This window comes from Botryllus schlosseri, chromosome 10, assembly GCF_051294905.1.
Source record: "Botryllus schlosseri isolate E-star chromosome 10, Bs_hap1, whole genome shotgun sequence".
NCBI lineage: Eukaryota > Metazoa > Chordata > Ascidiacea > Stolidobranchia > Styelidae > Botryllus > Botryllus schlosseri.
The window spans coordinates 10,666,494-10,692,264 of NC_137245.1; the positions used below are offsets into that span (position 1 = coordinate 10,666,494).

At 38.3% G+C, this 25,771-nt stretch overlaps 2 protein-coding genes and 2 non-coding genes across 7 annotated transcripts in view; 2 read left to right on the forward strand and 2 right to left on the reverse strand.

Annotated features, from left to right (window-relative positions):
* The window catches only part of LOC145449105 (uncharacterized), a 67,904-nt gene extending 54,693 nt beyond the window's left edge, over nt 1-13,211 (reverse strand). The window contains exon 1 of one of the 3 annotated variants that reach the window (XM_080327579.1): nt 12,627-13,194. In XM_080327579.1, the coding sequence (XP_080183705.1) occupies nt 12,627-12,735 (109 nt within the window). In that variant the 5' untranslated portion in view covers nt 12,736-13,194. Of the gene's footprint in view, nt 1-12,626 lie in introns of all 3 variants that reach the window. The other 2 variants (XM_080327580.1, XM_080327578.1) reach the window with 2 other exon arrangements.
* Trnal-uaa (transfer RNA leucine (anticodon UAA)) lies at nt 1,591-1,673 on the forward strand. Its single transcript has one exon. It is a non-coding gene; the product is annotated as a tRNA-Leu (tRNA).
* Nucleotides 7,886-7,968, reverse strand: Trnal-caa (transfer RNA leucine (anticodon CAA)). Its single transcript has one exon. It is a non-coding gene; the product is annotated as a tRNA-Leu (tRNA).
* Nucleotides 13,212-20,153: 6,942 nt separating the features above from the next.
* LOC145449099 (uncharacterized) overlaps nt 20,154-25,771 on the forward strand; it is a 134,657-nt gene continuing 129,039 nt past the window's right edge. Inside the window, exon 1 of one of the 2 annotated variants that reach the window (XM_080327573.1) lies at nt 20,154-20,339. In XM_080327573.1, the coding sequence (XP_080183699.1) occupies nt 20,255-20,339 (85 nt within the window). In that variant the 5' untranslated portion in view covers nt 20,154-20,254. The remainder of the gene's footprint in view (nt 20,340-25,771) is intronic. The other variant, XM_080327572.1, reaches the window with a different exon arrangement.

Consider the following 25,771-nt stretch of genomic DNA (forward strand, 5'->3'; position numbering starts at 1 on the left):
TAGGCAAACCCTAGGAAAGTATCCTCTGATAAAAGCAGGAGTATATTTGTTATCCGTGAAATAAATAGATGGTGCGCAATATGAGCGGTGCTGCGATGACTGACAAATACTTTGAATTAATGTATAAAAGTAGCGATTTCGAACTACGTAAAAAGTTAGTCCAGCTCACGCAAGCGACAATTTGCGCGTTCTGAAGCCGTAAATTTACTCAACAGCATTGAGATAGCCCTGATTTAAAGAAATTTCATCACACATCTAATGATGGAGCACCTTCAAAACTAACGCAGTCGAATACCGACTTTTACGCATATCTGTTTTGCATGAACATAGCGTATACCTAAACATAGTCAATTTTAATAACGGAATTACCATGCTAATAATCAAGTCCCCAGCCTGAAACTTGGTACGCGGTCGAAGGACATTATGAAAATACACCATACCAAACTTCGTCAGACATTTCATGATGTAACACCTTTAAAACTAACGCAGTTCTCTACAGACTTTTGCGTAAATCTGTTTTTCGGTATGCGACCGATGCATTAATGACTTTAATACTATGTACTTTAAATTATCCACACCTATGAGTCGAAATGTTGTTAAACACGAAAACCAGATATGCGTAAAAGTCGGTATTCGACTGCGATAGTTTCAAAGGTGTTCCATCATTAGATGTGTGATGAAATTTAGCATGGTGCATTGCCATAAGGCTCTACAACTACGTATCAAGTTTAGAGTTGGTATTCAATGTTAAGCATGGTAATTCCGTTATTAAAGTTGGCTATGTATGGGTACGTGCTATACGCTCCCGCAAAACAGATGTACGCAAAAAGTCGATGTAGAGCCGCGTTAGTTTTAAAGTTGTTCCATCATGAAATGTGTGATGGGATTTGGTATGGTGCATTTTTATAATGTCCTATAACCGCGTACCAACTTTCAAGGTGGGAATTCAATGTTTAACACGATAATTCTGCTATTGAAATTGAGTATGTATAGGTATATGCTATGTTCACGCAAAACAGATATGCGTAAAAGTCGGTATTCGACTGCGTTAGTTTCAAAGGTGTTCCTTCATTAGATGTGTGATGAAATTTAGCATGGTGCAACAAAAGTCTGTATCGAACTGCTTTGGTTTTAAAGGTGTTACATCATGAAATGTCTGACGAAATTCGGTATGGTGCATTGTTATTATGTCCTACAACTGTGTACTAACGTTCAAGGTGAGAATTTAATGTTTAGCATGCTAATTCTGTTATAGAAATTGACTATGTATGGGTATATGCTATGTTCACGAAAATCAGATATGCGTAAAAGTCGGTAATCGACTGCGATAGTTTCAAAGGTGTTCCATCATTAGATGTGTGATGAAATTTAATATGGTGCATTGCCATAAGGCTCTACAACTACGTATCAAGTTTAGAGTTGTAATTTTATTAAAAAATAAAAAATAAAAACGAACCCCACACTCAGTACTTTTCATGGGGATTAATATTTTTAGAGTCAAGTATAGCGTATCGAGACTTCATGAAACTTACTTTGAAATAGTTACTTCTACCCTAATTTAAAACGTTTCTCAGATAGCGTTACAATGGAACTGGGTTGGCCGAGTGGTTAAGGCGTTGAACTTAAGCTTCAATGAACAGGTGTTCACGTGGGTTCGAACCCCACACCCAGTACGTCTTATGGGGATTAGGATTTTTTGGATTCAAATTTTTCGCTATTTTTTCATGGTCATAAGTCATTCTGGACCGCGAAATTGTGTAGCATATACTAATTTACGATAGCGCATTTGTAATTCGTGCAAATACAGTAATATCATAGTTCTTGTAACAAATTTGTATGCGCACAATATATGTTTATCATAAGTCCCACACATTCATGATTTCGTCCTAGTTTGAGTTTTAGAAAATATTATACCCACATCGCGACATCTTTCAAAAACAAAACGATGGTCAATGCTTGAGAGAGCAAATTTGCTATTTTTCATTGCCATAAGTCATTCTCAATCGCGAAAACGCTTCGTCGCATGAACACGACTCTAAATGACATAACGAAATGAAAATTTTGTCAAGTAGATCGTTTTCGGTATGCTAAATTTGATGTTGTTCCATACCGAATAGCACTCGTCAAGGTTATACAAGCATAACCCTAAACTACTCTTTACTTCAAAAAATATAAAGTTATTAAAGTAAGCAGGTTTGTATGAGAACTCGTTAAATAGAACTAAAAGTAGTCTAGAAACATAACTACTTATCAAGTAGAAGTTTTTAAAGTATTAACGCAGTTCTATAGCAACTTTTACCTAAATCTGTCTTCGGTAGAGTGTAAATATACATAGTCAGCTTTAATAACAGAATTACCATGCTAATATGTGACTCCCCCACCTTGAAGCTTGATACGTAGTTGTAGGACATTGTGATGATGCGGCATACCAAATTTCCTCACGCATTTCATAATGGAACAACTTTAAAACTAACGCGGCTCTACATCGACTTTTTGCCTACAGCTGTTTTGCGGCGGGCGTATAGCACGTACCTATACATAGTCAACTTTAATAACGGAATTACCGTGCTTAACATTGAATCCCAACTCTAAACTTGATACGTAGTTGTGGGACATTATGGCAATGCACCATGCTAAATTTCATCACATATCCAATGATGGAACACCTTTAAAACTAACGCATATCTGTTTTGCGTGAACATAGCATATACCTAAACATAGTCAATTTTAATAGCAGAATTGCCGTGTTAAACATTGAATTCTCACCGTGAAAGTTGGTACGCGGTTATAGGAGACTATAACAATGCGCCATACCAAATCCCATCACACATTTCATGATGGAACAACTTTAAAACTAACGCGGCTCTACATCGACTTTTTGCGTACATCTGTTTTGTGGGAGCTTGTTTTGCGGGGGCGTATAGTACGTACCCATACATAGCAAACTTTAATAACGGAATTACTGTAAAATGAATACTAATTTTAATAAAAAATAAGAAAAAAAGAACGAAAAATTACATTTTATTCCGGAACACAACAAGAAAAATCGTATGAATTTGTAAACTACTTATTCATGACATAATATTAATTCTACTTGTACACTTTTTCACATTTTATAACACTTTTAGTAGTACTTAAGAGTTTCAGTTTTAAATAAAATTCAGAATATAAACTAATCGAAAAATTCGGTAATCAATTTCGCGTAGGCTATGCATACAAATGAGGAACGTTACATCAACGCGTGTTAACTACTTGTATTATGTAGCTTGTAATTCATGCAAGTAAGTCGGACAAATTCGTCGCTTGAAAACGACTCTAATGGACATAAAGAAATGAAAATTTTGTAAAGTAGATATTTTTCGGTATGCTAAATTCGGCTACGCGGTGCTAGTCTTCTTGGCCGCATGAAATAGGATGTTTTAGCTTCAACCTCAACGCATTACCACACCGAATTTAAATATAGGCGATAAATAATATACAGTATAGCTCCAATTTTAATGAAAAAATAAAAATAAAAAAGCGCGAAAAATTGCATTTATCCTGGAACGCACCAAGAAAAACCGTATGAATTTGTAAAGTAGTTAGAAAACTACACCATTCCGCTACATTAAAGACTTTGACAATCCGGATTTTGTATGGTGTATACTAATTTTACATTGCGGAGTATTCATTATTATGTAGCTTGTAACTCAGGCAAGTAAGTCGGACAAATTCGTCGCATGAACACGACTCTAATGGACATAACGAAATGAAAATTTTGTCAAGCAGATCTTTTTCAGTATGCTAATTTTGATATTGTTCCATACCGAATAGCACTCGTCAAGGTTATACGAGCATACCCCTGGTTTCAACACTTTTACAACGATTCTTCTTGCTTCCTATAACATCCCACTTGAAGCCCTCGTTATTAGACTATGATCTCAGCCTGAGCCATGTCTTGAAGCCTACGGTAGTCTGCAAATTGTTTCGATTTATTCTGCTCGTTTTAATTTAAGGAAGCCTATTTCACTCAATGTATCGATGCCTACGGTACTCTACAAAATTTTCTGATTAATTCCCCCTATGTTAATTTACCATAAGAAAGACAAATTGACTCCCAAAGTCCGAAATACTTGTTCGCTTGAGCTAGGCCGCAGCGCCTGGAGTGGAATTTTATAGTTGTTGTAAAAAGTTATTTGTACACAATACATGTTTAAGGTAAGTCCTACGCATTCATGATTTCGTCCGAGTTTGTATTTTAGTAGTATATACCAATTTAGGATAGCGCGTTTGTAACTTGTGCAAGTACAGGAATATCATAGTTCTTGAACCGTGCTCAATGCTTAATAGACCATTTTTGCTATTTTTCATCGCCATAAGTCATTCTGGACCGCGTAAACACATTGTACGATGTAGATGAAACTTATGCAAATCCCCGGAACGCAACAAGAAAAAATCGTATGAATTTATAAACTACTTATTCATGACATAATAATAATTCTACTGGTACACTTTTTCACATTTTATAACACTTTAAGTAGTACTTAACAGTTTCAGTTTTAAATAAAATACAGAATATATACTAATCGAAAAATTCGGTAATCAATTTCGCGTAGGCTATGCATACAAATGAGGAAAGTTACATCAACGCGTGTTAACTAGTTGTGTCGAGTTATCGAATGATTTTTTCTTAAACATCAAAACAACTAGAAGGTGTAACTACATTAAAAACGTATCTAAATGAGCTCCAGGGCATTGTGATTATGCAGCATACCAAATTGCATCACACATTTACACTTCATGATGGAATAACTGTAAAACTAACCCAGTTCTATAGCAACTTTTGCCTACATCTGTTTTCGGTAGCGTGTACATGTACATATACATAGTCAGCTTTAATAACAGAATTACCATGCTAATATGTGACTCCTCCCCTTTAAACTTGGTACGTAGTTGTAGGACATTGTGATTATGCAGCATACGAAATTTTCTTACGCGTTTCATAATGGAACAACTTTAAAACTAACGCGGCTCTACATCGACATTTTGCGTACATCTGTTTTGTGGGGACGTATAGTACGTACCCATACATAACCAACTTTAATAACGGAATTACCATGCTTAACATTGAATCCCAACTCTAAACTTGATACGTAGTTGTAGGACATTATGGCAATGCACCATGCTAGATTTCATCACACATCTAAGGATGGAACACCTTTGAAACTATCGCAGTCGAATACCGACTTTTACGCATATCTGTTTTTCGTGAACACAGCCTATACCAATACATAGTCAATTTTAATACCAGAATTAGTATGCTAAACATTAAATTCTCACCTTGAACGTTGGTACGCAGTTGTAGGACATAATAAGAATGCACCATACCAAATTTCGTCAGACATTTCATGATGTAACACCTTTAAAACCAATGCAGTTCTATACAGACTTTTGGCTAAGTCTGTTTTTCCGTAGCGTAGCACGTACCTATGCATAGTCAACTTTAATAACGGAATTACCATGTTAATATTCGACTTCCAACCTTGAAACTAGCTACACCGTTGTAAGACATTATGACAATGCACCATGTCAAATTTTGTTACGCATTTCATGATTGAACAACTTTAAAACTAATCCATGCAGTTCCATGCCGACTTAGGATCAGGTGGTAGGGTTAGGTAGGGTTGGGTTTAGGAGCGCGCGGGAATGTTTTTTATGCTTATACAACTCAATGAATACCCATCGGCCTGCTTACTACATTTTAAATATTCTCTCCGCTATTGTGTACACAAGGATATACTTCTCTTAGTAACCAATTTCTAGTGAATTCCGAAAAACATTAACGTGTGTTAACTTCTGGTATTACGCGATAATATCATTTTCATGTGTGATAATGTCACTTGTCAAGGTGATATAAACGTAAGCTCAAACTACTTTGACATACACAGTCCTAAAAGTAGGTAGTTCCACCTGAAAAACCTCTTGAGTAGAGGGTAAGTAATCTACAAAAATAACCATCTATATTAGTTACTTTTGTACTTTTGCGCAATATTTGAGTTTTAGGAAGTACCCTTCAAAGTGAGCCTACATCTTGGATATTATCCAAAACCACATAAATTTCGCTTCGAACGAGGTATCCTTTAAAATAAGGTAGAAGTAGTCATTTCCGAGTAAGTAAAACGTTAGTACTCTAGGTCTATTTCTGTTCAATACTCTAGCTATCATGAAGTTGATGTACTCCAATATCATAAGGACTTGAGAGTATTTGGTGCATGTAGGCAAAAAAGCTACTTGGGTATTCTCACAAAGTGCGAGTACTATACTTAACAATTCTGAAAGTTAGCGCAGTGGTATGTTCCATTGTCATAATGTCCTACACCTGTGAACCAATCTTCAAGTTGCGCATTCAATGTTAAGGTCGGTAATTCCGTTATTAAAGTTGAGTATGCATAGGTACGTGCTACGCCCCCCTGCAAAAGTCGGCATGGAACTGCATGGATTAGTTTTAAAGTTGTTCAATCATGAAATGCGTAACAAAATTTGACATGGTGCATTGTCATAATGTCTTACAACGGTGTAGCTAGTTTCAAGGTTGGAAGTCGAATATTAACATGGTAATTCCGTTATTAAAGTTGACTATGCATAGGTACGTGCTACGCTACGGAAAAACAGACTTAGCCAAAAGTCTGTATAGAACTGCATTGGTTTTAAAGGTGTTACATCATGAAATGTCTGACGAAATTTGGTATGGTGCATTCTTATTATGTCCTACAACTGCGTACCAACGTTCAAGGTGAGAATTTAATGTTTAGCATACTAATTCTGGTATTAAAATTGACTATGTATTGGTATAGGCTGTGTTCACGAAAAACAGATATGCGTAAAAGTCGGTATTCGACTGCGATAGTTTCAAAGGTGTTCCATCCTTAGATGTGTGATGAAATCTAGCATGGTGCATTGCCATAATGTCCTACAACTACGTATCAAGTTTAGAGTTGGGATTCAATGTTAAGCATGGTAATTCCGTTATTAAAGTTGGTTATGTATGGGTACGTACTATACGTCCCCACAAAACAGATGTACGCAAAATGTCGATGTAGAGCCGCGTTAGTTTTAAAGTTGTTCCATTATGAAACGCGTAAGAAAATTTCGTATGCTGCATAATCACAATGTCCTACAACTACGTACCAAGTTTAAAGGGGAGGAGTCACATATTAGCATGGTAATTCTGTTATTAAAGCTGACTATGTATATTTACACTCTACCGAAGACAGATTTAGGTAAAAGTTGCTATAGAACTGCGTTAATACTTTAAAAACTTCTACTTGATAAGTAGTTATGTTTCTAGACTACTTTTAGTTCTATTTAACGAGTTCTCATACAAACCTGCTTACTTTATTAACTTTATATTTTTTGAAGTAAAGAGTAGTTTAGGGTTATGCTTGTATAACCTTGACGAGTGCTATTCGGTATGGAACAACATCAAATTTAGCATACCGAAAACGATCTACTTGACAAAATTTTCATTTCGTTATGTCCATTAGAGTCGTGTTCATGCGACGAAGCGTTTTCGCGATTAAGAATGACTTATGGCAATGAAAAATAGCAAATTTGCTCTCTCAAGCATTGACCATCGTTTTGTTTTTGAAAGATGTCGCGATGTGGGTATAATATTTTCTAAAACTCAAACTAGGACGAAATCATGAATGTGTGGGACTTATGATAAACATATATTGTGCGCATACAAATTTGTTACAAGAACTATGATATTACTGTATTTGCACGAATTACAAATGCGCTATCGTAAATTAGTATATGCTACACAATTTCGCGGTCCAGAATGACTTATGACCATGAAAAAATAGCGAAAAATTTGAATCCAAAAAATCCTAATCCCCATAAGACGTACTGGGTGTGGGGTTCGAACCCACGTGAACGCCTGTTCATTGAAGCTTGAGTTCAACGCCTTAACCACTCGGCCAACCCAGTTCCAATGTCACGATATCTGAGAAACGTTTTAAATTAGGGTAGAAGTAACTATTTCAAAGTAAGTTTCATGAAGTCTCGATACGCTATACTTGACTCTAAAAATATTAATCCCCATGAAAAGTACTGAGTGTGGGGTTCGTTTTTATTTTTTATTTTTTAATAAAATTACAACTCTAAACTTGATACGTAGTTGTAGAGCCTTATGGCAATGCACCATATTAAATTTCATCACACATCTAATGATGGAACACCTTTGAAACTATCGCAGTCGATTACCGACTTTTACGCATATCTGATTTTCGTGAACATAGCATATACCCATACATAGTCAATTTCAATAACAGAATTAGCATGCTAAACATTAAATTCTCACCTTGAACGTTAGTACACAGTTGTAGGACATAATAACAATGCACCATACCGAATTTCGTCAGACATTTCATGATGTAACACCTTTAAAACCAAAGCAGTTCGATACAGACTTTTGTTGCACCATGCTAAATTTCATCACACATCTAATGAAGGAACACCTTTGAAACTAACGCAGTCGAATACCGACTTTTACGCATATCTGTTTTGCGTGAACATAGCATATACCTATACATACTCAATTTCAATAGCAGAATTATCGTGTTAAACATTGAATTCCCACCTTGAAAGTTGGTACGCGGTTATAGGACATTATAAAAATGCACCATACCAAATCCCATCACACATTTCATGATGGAACAACTTTAAAACTAACGCGGCTCTACATCGACTTTTTGCGTACATCTGTTTTGCGGGAGCGTATAGCACGTACCCATACATAGCCAACTTTAATAACGGAATTACCATGCTTAACATTGAATACCAACTCTAAACTTGATACGTAGTTGTAGAGCCTTATGGCAATGCACCATGCTAAATTTCATCACACATCTAATGATGGAACACCTTTGAAACTATCGCAGTCGAATACCGACTTTTACGCATATCTGGTTTTCGTGTTTAACAACATTTCGACTCATAGGTGTGGATAATTTAAAGTACATAGTATTAAAGTCATTAATGCATCGGTCGCATACCGAAAAACAGATTTACGCAAAAGTCTGTAGAGAACTGCGTTAGTTTTAAAGGTGTTACATCATGAAATGTCTGACGAAGTTTGGTATGGTGTATTTTCATAATGTCCTTCGACCGCGTACCAAGTTTCAGGCTGGGGATTTGATTATTAGCATGGTAATTCCGTTATTAAAATTGACTATGTTTAGGTATACGCTATGTTCATGCAAAACAGATATGCGTAAAAGTCGGTATTCGACTGCGTTAGTTTTGAAGGTGCTCCATCATTAGATGTGTGATGAAATTTCTTTAAATCAGGGCTATCTCAATGCTGTTGAGTAAATTTACGGCTTCAGAACGCGCAAATTGTCGCTTGCGTGAGCTGGACTAACTTTTTACGTAGTTCGAAATCGCTACTTTTATACATTAATTCAAAGTATTTGTCAGTCATCGCAGCACCGCTCATATTGCGCACCATCTATTTATTTCACGGATAACAAATATACTCCTGCTTTTATCAGAGGATACTTTCCTAGGGTTTGCCTACTAACAGTAACTTAGTTTATATTAATGAAAAATATAGTGATTGAAAATCGATCACTGGATTATAGTTTACAAAAAACTCCACAATTCTATGTGACGCCCTTGCATGCCAAAAACCTTCGAACTATTCGCCACCACATAAACACTTGAGTAGGCCTACATTTGATGCGTGTGGGGAAAACCTAGGTGAATTTTCATATGCATTTAGTTTCCAGCTCTGAAAGCAAGCTTGGTCTATGATCAATAGCAACTTTTGCGTAAACTCCGTTCTATTTCACTTCATACCTACACAATGTAGATAGTCTATTCGAATAATTCGATGTATAATTGAACTTTCCTCTGCATGATCATTAGGGCTTCTATTTTTTGTTGCAGGGCAACTTTGTTGTAGCCGAAAGCGGTATTATCTAGCAACAAGGTTTAAATGACTCGCCTCCGGCAATTATTGACCGTATTACCCGTATTCTCGTCATGCAAAAATTATGCATGTATTAGTATGAAGCTCGGATGCAGCAAAGTGTCTGAGACTGCCTGTAAAATGGTGCGAAGCAGCGACTCTAATTTCCCGGCTTATAGCAAACAACGATGCTGAAATTTTACTTCAGACGCAGCAAAGTGTGTGAGACCGCCTGTAAAAATTGCGCGAAGGTACATTTCTCGGCTTATAAAAATAATGATCGTTATAAGACGTCGGCGGCGTTTCACTGACGGTTTAATCACCCTTATTCTAGTGACATGAAAAGGACTGAATTGTATGAAATGTGGTCACTACAAGAATCGAGCGAAAGCGCTGTTTCACGCCGTCTTGCATCGGTCACGATTAGTTTTACTTTTCAACTAACTTGTTGTCTGTCGTTATATTCATTAGACTCGCTTTCATGCGGCTAATTTGTCCCTATCATTATAACGTCGGGGATCGCGTACCTGCGGCGAAGGTGTTCGTTTAATTATGGCGACGAGGACCGGACCCCTGCGGCTAGCCCGTTGGCATCTTAGTGCTGAGTTAAATACCCTTATACTCGACATGCAAACATTATACATGTAGCGGTTATACTGCGAGCTGATAATAAGGCTTAAAATGTGGAGACCACGGAAATCGAAACCACGATCTGTCTGCACTCAAAATCGCATTTTATATTATTCTAGGGATTATTATTATCAAGTCGCATTTAAGTAATTAATTAGTGATGATGCATTTATCCGTACGATATCGCAGTCTTCGTGCACATACATACTCTAACAACATCAACATCATCACAAAGCAATATCGACTTTTGCGGGAAATCTGTTATGCGTTTTACTACGGCAGTATGCGCACCTGCTTACAGGTGTCCAGACGTGGACTTTCTACTATATTCGCTCCTAACATTATAGCAGCACCTGACGCAGCTTACATTATTACGTTATAAGACGCCGAGATACCGTAACTTGTACACATAAAATCAAGTTTAAAAAATATGGAGGGATGACATTAGTCCTAAATACACATAATGGAATATCTGAGAAAAGCATCAAGATGCGGCAATCAATGCAGCGATGATATAGCAATGGATGGATGATGTGGCACTATAGGCGTGGCGCTTGATGATGTGGCACAGATGACGTAGCAGATGAATGCACCCTTAGGGTATGAAAATGGGCGTGGCAATTAGGATGACGTGGCGCTCTCTGATTGGCCTGCAACAAAATTGCTTTCCCTCACTACTACCATTTGTTTAGAGTTGAATTTTTCCAGTTAAGAAGTGTTCAGTGAATGTGCATATCCAATATATGGACTTCAGTACATCCACATATATGAGCGACTGATGTACATTAACCCAATAGACATGTGGTGTTGCTGATTAGCGACGGGACGTAACAGACTCGCATTCGAGTTCACAAAGAAGTTCAGTATAATTACTACTTCCACGAACAAGACCCTTCCTTACTCACCGTACATACGAATAGAGGGATTATCAGCAAATGTGTTTGTATTCTGAAATTTTCATGTCATAATACTTCGAACGAAGCATTCAAGCTTCGATGTAATTGTGCTTCTGGAAAACCATACCTTGCCAATCTGTCCTTTCAGTATCTTATCTGTAAATCTTACGGAAACTGGGTTAGTAAATAATGACTGATTGAAGCGTGATGCCACAGAGGACCCAGATGAATCATGTGTGCGTAAATAATTCATTGCTCACTTCGGTTCGTAGCGAAAAGTCCTAATGATAGTATAGATAGATAGACTAAATCAAGCGTATGACCTTATCCACATTGAAAAACCGTTTTCAGCACAAAATGAGTAACACTTAGAATAAGTTATTTTAACGCAGTGCTAAATAACTCAATGACAGGAATCAGGTTTAAGATTTTATAAACTTTACCGAAACGGGTAAGAAGGCGTCAGACTTTCCTGCACGAATTGACATCGAAGATTTTATAAAGTCTGACGATTTCGGGATCGCGAAGCTTTCAGTGATTCGCACAAATCTTCATACATAAAAAGTAGAATTTGACTACTAGACAGAAACAATTAGAAGTGTTGAGATGGACAATTACATCGTATAGTGAAACGGTAACTCGTGCATCAGAAAAAGGTTAAAAGTCAAAAATTATATAGAAATGTGTCTGCTGAAAGGTTGTGCGAGACAACATTTTTTCAAATTTCACTGGCTAGGGGAAATTGCTAGGTTGCCTAACAACTCTGCACACCTAATTTTGCTCGATTCGAACCATTACATATGAAGTTATTACTATTTGAAATTTTAATTACTTGTTTTATGAAGTAATGGTATGTACTGTGGAAGATTTAACGATGTTCCAGACTTGCCAGTGGGGAGAGTAATGGATTTTACACAAATATTTAACTTAAGATGGACTTGTGATAGCTTTTGAATTAAAACATTGCTAACTAACACAAAGAAAATATATCTTGATGAGTAGCTGGAAATTGGTCACGTTCATTCGAACACGAAACATTTCGGACTTAATTTGTGGAAAATATGGTTCATTTCGTTTTACTGATTCAATTCCATAGATCATGAATTGGAACAACAGATGACTATAAGTACAAATAAGAATTAACTCACCCGTAGTATTGCATTGGATATGCCAAACAGTGTCCGGTGTCTGATCAGCTTGTTGTTGACCTCTCACGCAAATCATTCCAAACAATAGCAGTGCCATAATTTTGATCATAGTACCTAATTCATGTGATGTACACTAGGGCTGTTCAAAAATAACTTTTTTTCCAAATCTCTCTCGCTACGTTATGTAATCGTCAGCCAGCCTAAAAACGACACGCACCAAATTTGATTACAATTCCAACCAGTAGATGCCGATATCTTCCAAATAGAAAATTTTGGCCATTTTTTAATTAATATTATTTACGGTGGTCAATTTCGTCACTCCGACATGACCAAAAATCGTGTTTAAGGCATGCCCGAAGGTTCATGGATGATTTTTCTATCCGTTTACATCTTGACAAGGGCTTATGGTAGGGTTTGGATGTAGACATCGCCAGTTTACGAAAAAATATATGATACGGATTAGCTGTAAATTAGTCGACTTAATTAATATAGCCACGTTCAAAGGATGGTAATATAATTTGCAAGTAAAGTACTTTTCACAATACAATTGACGAACAGGGAAACAGAATAAACTGACAAGAAGTTAACACTGTCCCCTCGAAACTTTCCGCGTGTGAAAAATCTATTGATTGTCCACAAAGGAGGGGGGAGTATATATGGAGATATCGTTAATCATCTGGATTTCCAGTGTACAATCGATATAAAAATGAATGGCTGCAACAAACGAATATTAAGCTAACTGAAGTTACATCATTATTAATGTATTTCGTTGCCAATGGAAACCGTCCGCTTGCTTCCCTACAACAAGGTGTATCACATTGATACAATGATTGCTTTTTGAACTAATTATTTGCTGACTGATAAGCTGCTCTCTGATGGGTAATACGTGATGATTATAGTTGAGAAAACACGTTGTGATATTTTCCCATCGCGGGAGCCTTGCATCCCCGGTTTCTTGTATCACAGCATGCAAAACACAAAATTAGTTCAAGTGACGTGGTAACTAACTACAATTATTTGCTTGACGCAAAACCCTTCGTATTTCAAATGCTTTATTGATGGTTAATATTATGACGTCATAATAAATGCTACTCGAATAACGACTTGGTGCTCAATACGTCGACAGGCAATCGAATCAGCCAGGTACAGTTATTATATTTTGTCACGCCCCTGTCGTGATGTATAAACTATATGAACTCCTCAAGTGTCTCCGATTTTGAAGACTGGGATACATAAGGCTATCGGAATTGAGGATTTTGAGATATCCAGTTTTATATGGCCAATATTGCAGGTTACCGTACTTTTTATGAGAATCAGGCCTATCTTATTCATTAACGAGTATCAACTACGAACCCGCAGACCGGGAGCTGCAAAATAATTGTAGAACTTTGCAGACTATCTCCGTCATTCACCAACCCTGCACACGCGACGTGGCGTAATACATTTCAACACGACATTGCATAATCTATAATACCGTAACCATTATGTACTCTGATCTAGGCAAGTGACGTCATATCCGCATACATGCAATTATTCGCAAAACAAATTTAGTCCTTAATTTTAAACAATATCTTATTTGCTTACGGCCCTCGTGATATGATACCTCCTACACTGGCGTCTAGTATGAATTCACTGACATTATCCATTTCCGATTTTGTGCAAAGTATCAACCTGAACCAGGAAGTAGCCGATACTATTTCAGCGAAACTACATGAATCACGTAAAGCGGTGTATATGTGATATGACTGCCATTAATCTAAATAGACATCGTGCGTATGGTCTTAAGTGTGCTTGCATGGGGACAACTAAATGCCGGTTTGTAGTATTACAGAACAATTAGTCATGGATTTGAGAGTAGTGTCATCAGAACGCCTACATTCTTTGGTCGCGTGAACTCATACAGACCTTATATACCTTGCAAAAAGTAACATATTTTTCATTTAACTCATTTGCATAACGCTAACGAAAGTGAGCTGCACTATCTTACCCAAGTAAAAATGAATCCTTATTATTTTCAATATATATACAGTTTAATCTGTCATTGAGCAAAGATTAATCCTGTAACTCCAATTGCAGATATGGTCACCTCTGATTAATTGATCGAAGTATGCGATCTCTCGACGAAATTTACTTTTCGGAAGTATACTAGAGAATTTTCGTACTTTTCAATTCTACTTTCATTTGAAGTACACTTCGAAATAAATATACTTGTAATTGAGTAGAATGTCAATCAGTATTTCAATCATCTGGCGAAATGCTATGGCTTAAAGCGTCAATAGTACTTCGAAAATTCGACTTGATTTCACTTGACCCAACTGGGGTCACTCAAGGTCAAGTCCTCCTGAAACATCTAGTGCAGGGGCGGGCAACTTTTCCAGTCGGCGGGCAAGATATAGGAAAATTAAGTACTAGGCGGCAGCGTTGGGATGACTCGAGTGAACTTTTTCGCATGACTTGACTTGACTCGAGTCACTTTGCTAAAATGACTTGACTTGGCTTGACTCGGCGTATCAGAAATGTGGATTGACTCGTGACTCGGAGCAAAATTCACGAGTCAATTTCAAGTCATCAAGTAATCGGTGTCGATAAAAATCACTATATCTTGCATATATTCGGAATATTCGCGAAACGCTGGTGTAACCCGCGAGGGCGGCCAATCATTCAATGATCGTTTGTTACGCTGACCCTCGATTATTCTCTCGCAAATCAATCGACCGCAAACGAAATGATAGAAGCTTTACAGCTTACGTTGTCGTAACTCTAGTAGTAAAAGTAATAAAGTAGCAAAGTGTTTACTTCTGTTCTCTGTTCTTACCTTAACCAAACCTCTTGTTTTATTGAAATTGAATTATAATATAGTTTCTATAGCTCTTAAACATTGGCACATGCTCGAATTGTGTCATATCTATTTGTAAATAGGTATTATATTGCATCTTATCAAGTCGTTTCTCTATTCTCTATTTTGGCTGGTAACTATAAACTGAGTCTATGTAATTACGTAGTTTAACAGTTCTACGTATATGTGACCGATACTGCGTCTTCTTGCATGTATATGTAACTCTTTATTCCTTCATCGCTTCGGAATCAATGACCACTCAATCTGTCTTTCCAACAGCTAGCAATTTGCAATGACGTAATCATGCCTCATACTTCGAAAAAGCAACTTGACTTGAAATGTGACTTGACTCGTGACTTGACTTGACGTGACTCGACTTGACTCGAGTCACCTCTCAAAATCGAGTGACTTGTATGGATTCGAGTCACCTTTGAAAATCGATTGACTGGAGTTGACTCGAGTCAAAATTTGAAATGACTCGAAATGACTCGTGACTCGAAGGTAGTGAATTGATCCCAACACTGCTTGGCGGGCCGGATTGCTGAATCGATACATTAATCGGATATTTATACACATATACACGGAAAAAATCGCATTTAATGAATGTATATCACTTCAAAGTCATTTCTCGCCGATAATGACGAAGGCAATGTGGATTTGAGAACATGATTGTCATACAGGCGCCGCCATGTCTGCTTCTCTCTGATCAATTAAAACACGGTGCAATCATTGTGTCCTATAGGGACTGGCTTGCCGAGCGCGAAATTTGATAAAACTGGTATCAATCGAAAGCTACCGCGGTACTGATTCTGCAAGCATAATTTTTATTGTGGTCGTGGCCCTGGAACCCCCCAAAATCAGCCTCGACAGTTTTATTATAACAGAGTCTGATATTGTGACACAACCATGCCGTCTGAACAGCTCAAGAGCAAGTGCGCACGAGAATGAGAGCATAGTGTCCTATATGGTGTCGACACAAGCAAATCGCACGGTTCAATGAAATTGTATCACGTCACAGTTTCCATTTGGCTACAGGCAATTTGACGGTGATTTTTGACCGGCTTGCCGAGCATTAAATTTGATGAATCGGGTATCAATCGAAAGCTGACTCTGCATTGATTACGAAAATATAAATTTTATTCCGCTCGCGGCCCTGGAACCCCCACAATCAGCCCCCAATTATTCATTGTCGAGTAGATTGGCAGTGTGACGCAACAAAGCTGTCTGGCGAAACGTGAGACTAGCTCAAGAGCAAGGATGCGGCCGAGCGGCGAGAGTGGGATCAGCTGACGTGACGGCAATAGCGATGTGCAAACGCGCCACAGAGAAACGCTGCGCTGTTGATACTTTTTCTATGCGTTTCGGTACAACCGAGCACACACCAGCCTTTCCTTGACTTGTAAGGGTAGAACTGGGTCCACAGAATGTATTAGGGCCCTACCAATTTTCGCGCAATATCCTTCAGCTGATAAAGATATGTAGGCTACGTCTAAGTAGTCTACATTGGATATGTCAGATTATTATGATATCGATTGCCTTAGCCCGCTTGTTGCGTAGGGCTCCAGAGACACGTTGCGCTGTTGATGGCGGGTGTCGATACTTTCTATAGTCGCTTTTATGGTTAAGTGTGAGCAAGGATCATTGACCATGAGCATACATTACAAGCTTTTATTTGATCCGTATGGGTAGGACTTGGTCCGCGAATGCAGCAGGTAAAATGTTGATTGTTGAATAAAGTTTAACAGCAGGAGTGTCGAATTAAACTGGTATCGCTGTCGCGATTCAATCCGTTACTAGAAAGCTTGCGGGCCATACCTGCCAAATGATTCCAAAATGTTACCACCAAATTCATACCTTTGTTTTTCACTGGAATATATCTGATATCACTATAAACGTTGACGTTGGAATTTGGTTTAGCATTTTTCAATCACCAAATAGCGTTTTTGAATGCCGGGGACCTTTTGCGTCAAAAGTAATACAGTGGTATCGCAGATATTTGAATTATATTCATCCTGTAGCCTGTATATATATTCCTAATGTAACTTACGTAAAACGGATTTGCAGTATTTTTTTCGCATCTGTGAATAACTGAATTTCCATTGTCCATTCGGCCCAACAGAGTTTGCACTTTTTCGCCTTCTCGGAATTTGGCAAGGTCACCGACGTGGTGCTTATGGGGACTAGAGTGAAAACTCAACACTGTAGTTGTATTACTACAATATGACGCGAAACAATAACTTCATATTGTTAATTTATTCGCTAAAAGCTTTTCGACTAACTCTCATCAGTAGCAATAATAACTACAATATGATATATTTACATTATCTAAATTTGCTGTCTTGAGTGAATCTTATTACTTGAAAGTATATTTTTCTTACTAGAAATATCTCTAACAGCTGAAGGATTGCGCGAAAATTGGTAGGGACCGCAAATACATTCTGTGGACCCAGTTCTACCATCACAAGTCAAGGAAAGGCTGGTTTGTGCTCGCTTTTAGCGAAGCGCATAGAAAAAGTATCAACAGCCCTACGCAACAAGCGGGCTAAGGCAATCGATATCATAATAATCTGACACATCCAATGTTGACTACTTAGACGTAGCCTACATATCTCTATCAGCTGAAGGATATTGCGCGAAAATTGGTAGGGCCCTAATACATTCTGTGGACCCAGTTCTACCCTTACAAGTCAAGGAAAGGCTGGTGTGTGCTCGGTTGTACCGAAACGCATAGAAAAAGTATCAACAGCGCAGCGTTTCTCTGTGGCGCGTTTGCACATCGCTATTGCCGTCACGTCAGCTGATCCCACTCTCGCCGCTCGGCCGCATCCTTGCTCTTGAGCTAGTCTCACGTTTCGCCAGACAGCTTTGTTGCGTCACACTGCCAATCTACTCGACAATAAATAATTGGGGGCTGATTGTGGGGGTTCCAGGGCCGCGAGCGGAATAAAATTTATATTTTCGTAATCAATGCAGAGTCAGCTTTCGATTGATACCCGATTCATCAAATTTAATGCTCGGCAAGCCGGTCAAAAATCACCGTCAAATTGCCTGTAGCCAAATGGAAACTGTGACGTGATACAATTTCATTGAACCGTGCGATTTGCTTGTGTAGACACCATATAGGACACTATGATGAGAGTGTGAATGCTCAGCGCAAACCGCATGCGTATTGGCCATTGTTGCGCAACCGATGGAGCATTCACGCTCTCACTCTCGTGTGCACTTATAGGATAGTTATTTAAATGTCACTGTGGCATATAATTTTCGAAGTAAATCGGTAATACTGTTGGAGTCGAAGTTGGATTTGGAGTTCTCTTAGGAAAATAGACGGAGTTGGAGCCGGATTTGGAGTCAGTACTTGTATAGACTCAGGAGTGGGAGTCGGTATATTGAAAATGTCTGAAGTCGGAGGTAAGATTTACCGACTCCACAGCCCTGCTTGTCCGCTTCGTCGTTTGCGTTCAATTTCAATAGTTTTGGACTTGTTATGCTAGGAATATAGGTGAAATATATACTTCGATTGAATCTTTCAAACCATTTAGTATCCCGGTCTTCAAGACGCTATCTTCCAATAAATCTATTTCGCCATCCACGTAGCACTTGAAATCCGCATGTACATACCAGCATATAGGCCTACTGTTGTACTATACACGAGTTTCTGAAGTGGGGAGGGGGGGGCTGTCGGGCGGGCCACTTGCAATTTCATACTTGGTTGAAGCATGCTGTTTTTTTCGTTACTTTCGGAAAAAGTTGCTGCCACTCAAAATATCGCACACACGTTCCACAACTAATTAAAAGAAAAATTTCGTTCAATCACATACGTCATACAGTAATTGAGCTGCAATATGGAGGGTGCGTCGAGCAATTGCGACGGTGAAGATATCTAGCCAGACTGTTTGCATCGGAAACGATAACGCGCAGCCGCGTCAGCCTGAGTGGAACAAACGGGACCTATTCAAATTCATTTTGCAGTTCCATTACAGTGGATTCTTTTCGATCTGCGCTTCAATTTGAGACAACATCATATTTAGAGTGCAGTGCCCCTTTAACATATCGCAATGCACCCATACGCTGCGAACCGATGTCCACCATACGCAGTCAAGTTTCAGACACAGATTTAGGATCTGTGTCTGATATTTACCAAGCTTCCGAGGTGGCTTATTAAAAAATTAGTTGCGCACATGTACACAATTCGACCTTTCCTGCCAAAGCGGTTTGGGCAAATGAACCAGTAAAAACCATCGTAATGTGACAATACCGCGGCGTTGGAGGGGGTTCTGTCGTTGTGTACCATCTGCTCGCTTGTCAAATGTGAACAAATACATGTGTAAGTGTTTTACGGGCGAATGACCTGCAATGTAAACTAGATTACCGGGTAAACGAAGTATCGCTTAATAGCATTGCAAACAAATTAAAGGTCCCTTGACATTTGAATCCTACGAATAGAATGTTGGCACGCAACTGTGCCAATACCTTTTATTGCTGAAAAGAATAGGACATTAACATAGTAGTTGTATCGCATAGCGATTTCACAGTCAAGTTAACTAAATATGGACTGTTATATTCTCTAGGTATTGCTAAACCAGATATCGATGAGAGGTGTTTCATTGTCTCACTGGTCGTCGGAAGCCCCACACTACTTCGCATAACCAACTTTAATGATAATCTTTGGGATATCGATAAAGCCGAGATTGTGATATCAGTTTAGGTTTGGTGATTTGTGCATTATATTACAGAAATAGGGTCATATTAGTTCTTTCGAAACATTGTGGGTAGTGTCTTCACCACACGAATGGCTGGCAACAGCGAATGTTACGCGAATGTATGTAATGTATATGAAGATGGAGCTGCCATTGATGAGAGCCGTGCCGCAGGAGGTAAGAAGTTTCGTCTTAATTTGATTGGACGTAAGACCTACTAATGATCTCAATTTAAAGCATAGGCATCTATATCAACGTGTTGGGATCTATGTTCGTGGTTCAAATAAATATGGGGTATTCAAGGCATTTTACCTCCCGAGTGACTTGCTGATAGCATGTGTACGACCATTGTAACATGCACGGATTGCCAATTCATTGTAAATTAAAAGAAGATATTTCATGTAGTTCATCAATGGTTCTAAACCCTTTCCCTCTAGCTCTCCATTTCACAAATTTTCATGGTCTGCCACCCGTAGGGGCGTTTCAGGTTTGGAGTAGACTTGACTATTAGAAACATCTGTCGCTTGCGTGGCGCCAAATTACCACTCGATTAATTAACGATATAAATTTTGTATATACACCATTTCTAACTCAAATCAGGCTATTATTCCAAAGGCAGAGTACCGGTTCAAACATATCGGTTTCGCGGCCAACCTAATCCCACATCAGCAAAAACTGTGATATATGGCAATAGAGAATTGATCGAGGTGGATGCCAGATCCAAAGACTGCAACTGTGCGTTTTGACTTCCCTTTATATATTCCTTACATTGCGCTGGGTCATGTTCATCGCATCGTACACCCCGTGTCTCGATCTATGTAATCGAACGATTATTGAATAATATTATTGTCTGTGATGTATAATATATCATTGAATTAAGTTCGGAATTATCGAAAAAATACTGCAGCCAATTCGCAACTTTAACATACATGAAATCCAAGCAAAGTAGCTTCTATGTCAGGGGTTTGGAACCTTTTCTGTCCGAAGAGCCATATTGCCCCTATATTTTCCATTTTGACCTCCAAAGAGCCAAACATGTCAATCCACTGTTACGTCACAATTGAAATTTTGTGAAGTCATCACAACACTAATACAAACTCACTTTTCCTTGTAAAAAAATTTTGTTCGTTTTTACCTTCAATTTGAGAGCACATCATTTTTAGAGCGCAGTGCCCCTTTCAGGCCCCTCGTCGCCATCCTGGTTCGTACCTGATTTTCACTGGTGCGACGAATAAATGATTGAATGAATGATTATTTTAAGTTGTGATTGTCAGGTTTCCATGAAAATGTAATTGAGATTATAATTGAGCAAAATTTTGATCAAATTACTATTACAATTACAATTACACAAAATAGAAATGCTTCAATTACAATTACAATTACAATTACATGAAAAAATGTAATAATTACATTCAGCTCAATTACAAATTACAATTGATCCAATTCTGGTGTGCATGCCTCCTCTTTATATCACCAAGGCCAAGGTGGGTGTCTGATTCCACATACTACTCCAAGTCACTTCGACACCTTCCTGTCTTTTGTATCGCATTTTCGTGGTGTATTGAACTGATAAAAATTGCCAGTAAACCAATGGTGATGGTGATGATGAACGAGACATCGATACAAAAGTTACTATTTGGAACTAGGCGGAGTGGTGATTATTATCCTGTTGCGAGATAGTGGCGTCTGTAGTAAATTGATAACCTACTATAAAACATAGCAGGTGTTCTCACAATCACACTACAATGTACGGTGTGCGTACATCGAATATGTTTTTGCATTTCGTGGATACTTCTTACGCAATGATGAGCAAAGCTGATACTTCTGACGTAATAATGAGCAGTGGCGCTTGAAAATCCGACTTCCATGCTATCACTAACTGTGCTATCTCTTCCTTGCTCACGAATGTTCAGTTTATGTCATCGTCATTGTACAAATACAAAGTATATCGTTCTTTCACAAAGAAATCGATTAGATTTGTGAAGTGGTCGATTACGATTACGATTACTTCGGAATTTTTTGGAATGTATTCGATTGCGATTACGGTAGTAGTTATGTAGATCGCTCGTGAGGTGCGTGGGGCTCTTATGGGCGGGGTGGTGAGGTGCCTGAAAACCGGGGGTGGTGAGGTGACCCTTATCTCTTATGGCGGGGGTGGTGAGGTGCCATTGTGTCTTATGGCGGTGGCGGTGATTCGCCTGTCGTGTATTCTTACGAGATCTGTGATGATTCGTCATGTGTTCTTATGGATGCGGTCGTGATTCGCACTTTCAGGCATCTCTCGCATGGTGTTGAATAGTCACCAACAATAACCGCACAAACGGAAACGTGGCTTGTTGTGAGGATTAAGCAGCGCGATCTATATTCCGAATGACCTGCGCGCTGAATTGTTTCACGGCCAACCGCGTGCTACTATCGATTATTACACTAGACCAGTCAGTGCGAAATAGTTTGCTAAATCTAGGAGTCACTTCCAAGGTAATATTTTGGTAATTAGTTTACCACAGAGCCGGCGTAGACGGCGATTCGAATATCAACAATAACCGCATTCACAAACTAACACTTCAAAAATGTGTGAAATAGTTTGCAAAACCCCGCGATCGCTGACAAGATAATGTCTCGGACATAACCATCTTTCGCGACTTGGTGTTACAGGCATATCGATCACTCACGCGGTGAAATATTCGTGAGCATCACTCGCAGAATTATATTTTGGTAATTATTTTGTCACAGAGCCGGCGTAGACGACGATTCCAACACCAACAATAACCGTGCACACAAACTAACACTTCAAAAATGTGTGAAATAGTTTGCAAAACCCCAGCGATCGCTGACAAGATAATGGCTCGGGTGACATGATAACGTTACAGGTATAGGCTGTGGTGGTGATTCGCCATGTGTTCTTATGGGTGCGCTCGCACGTCGTACTTTCAAGTATAGGTATCTCTCGCATGCCGTATTGGAAACTCGTGTTGGCTCGCTCACGCGGTGAAATTTTAGTAATCAGTTTGTCACAGAACTTGATTTCGCTGGTAAGATTTAACAAGTAACGAATAACAGACCTCCAGTGTCGGTAACTTGAATAGCGACAAATTGTCACTTATTTCCGCTCTAACCCTAATCCTTTGTGAAGTGAACGCTTATTCAAAAGGGTGTGATATAATTTTAAAATCCAACGACCACTCACCGGATAATGCTTCAGACATATACCAATCCCTCACACCCGCTCACAAGGTAATATTTCGGTAATAAGTTTGTCACAGAGCCGTCGCAGACGGTGATTCGAAAACCAACAATTTGTCACTCGCCCGCGATCGCTATATGTTTCACGCCTCCAGAATAGTGGCTGACTTTAGTTGCGTGATAAGATCCATGAAAATATTCAATCAATGTGTTAGTTTATCAACTTGAAATGAAACTCACTACACAAATCAAGTCGATTCGTATCTGAATGTTTTAAATCGGTACAACTCTAATCCTTTGACAAATCCCTTAACGCGTTTTTGTTGAATCGAACGTAACCCGAATATTACTGACGCCGACTTTCAGCCGCATCGAATTATTCGCACATTACGCGTCGCTGTTTTCACACTTATAGAATCAATACCAACTATAACTCTACAAGAATCAAGAATCACAAGTATGTGCATTACACAGTTATTGTCTTTATTAACTTGAAATCTAACACTTAACAAAAACACGCAACTAATCATTTGGCAACTCTAGCATTACCAAAAAATTCCAGTATTGTTGATTGAAAATCCTTGAGTCATTATTATCAAAAATGTTATAGTACCGCATCGGGATCCACTCGCGGGATGTACTAAAGGTAAATCCAAATAATCCACATTCGCGGGATGTACTAAAGGTAAATCCAAATAATCCACATTCGCGGGATGTACTAAAGGTAAATCCAAATAATCCAGAATGAAATATTTGGACTTTGACATAGTGTGAATTGAAATAGGATTGACAAACACGACTACCAACTTTGATCCAGCCACATTTCAAGATCATACTTTGAAACAAGTAATGTAACATTACAACTCTATTCACGATCCCGCTTTCCATTTGTCAAAGAGATATTTTAACATCTTACCATACTCAAAAGAATTATTCACAACATTAACAATTGTTCAAAATCTAGTTTTCACTTACTTGATTATATCACTGCAACTCATAAATTTGAATTAATTCATCCTGGTTGTATTCGTATGCTCGGTCTTTTTTATTCAATTGTAAAGGTTGTTACTATTCTGAAGACAAAGTATTTACAAATCGGTGCATATACGATTTGACTTGGACATACTATATTTCGAGTATACGAGATTTGAATGTCTGAACAATAACTGAGAAATAATTTATCACAATTAAATCCGTAATATTACAGCGTAAAAGATATTGGAATGTCAGCAACTCTGTAAGGTCATAGTTACTACCACTAATTTACCCGACCAACTCGTCATGATCATTCCTGAAATCAACACAAACGTGACCACTGACTTGAGTTAACCACAAAACAGCATCAAGTTTTAAATCCACTTGTAGCTTACGGCTTATTTGAATGCGGGTTATGTTTTGTTGTAATTGAGTGTACGGAAATAGTATTACGTCTCGACATATCACCATGTCGGAATTTGTGACAGAGAATTGAAACATATGCACTTTACAGAGTGTGAAAATATCACTTTGAGTATCGAGTACCGTTCGAAGCTAGCGATCAATTCTTAATCATTTCAGTAACTCCCCATTGTGTGTGCTAAATGTAAAATATCGCGAGGTTATACACTCTAAGACTTTGATCATTACAAAAGTAAATTGTGATATGTTTGTTAGATGCGTCCAATTCAACTAGAAGTGTCTAGTGCCCAACACTCGTAATATCAAAAAAGTACTTGCTACACTGTTATTTGCTACGTGTTATGCATTGTTGTTTATTTGTAGTATTGAATGAAATTGTTCTTGAACCCTCAAATAATAATCCCCGACATGAAACCAAGCCGCTGAAAGTCGTTACCATCACGAAGATAGAATGTGTACGATGTTTGTCAAATGTGTCCTACCTGACCAACAGAAAACAATTTTCACTAGCTTGGTAATGAAACCGAAGTCTCCATTCGATATTTTGTTTGTGTCAAATACTTTGCAATGAACACATTTGGGTGGTTGAGCTTTACATCATCAGACTGTCATCTGTACATCAAGAATACATCCGACTTGTAACCGGATCGTTTACCTAACCGAGTTGTATGCACAGTTTGATATTTTTGTCATTTAGTGATTGCTGAACATACCACTTCGAAATACTGCGTTGATCTTAATTTCCATCATCGTGATAAGTGAAGTACATTTGTTTTGAATTCATAACAATAGGCTTTTCTACGACATGGTAAATTATTGACAAGTTCTGCTTAGAAGATTGGTTGCATATCACGAAAAATAATATACCACACATATTATTACTGTTACTCCATTCATCGGCATTTTTTCCGTTGTCGATTTTCAAACGAGTAAAATTTATTACTTGAGTTGCTCTGCTTACTATATTTAAATGTAAACTCGCCCGTCTTTCAACAACAAACAATGTTAAAAAAGTATGCAATCAAACA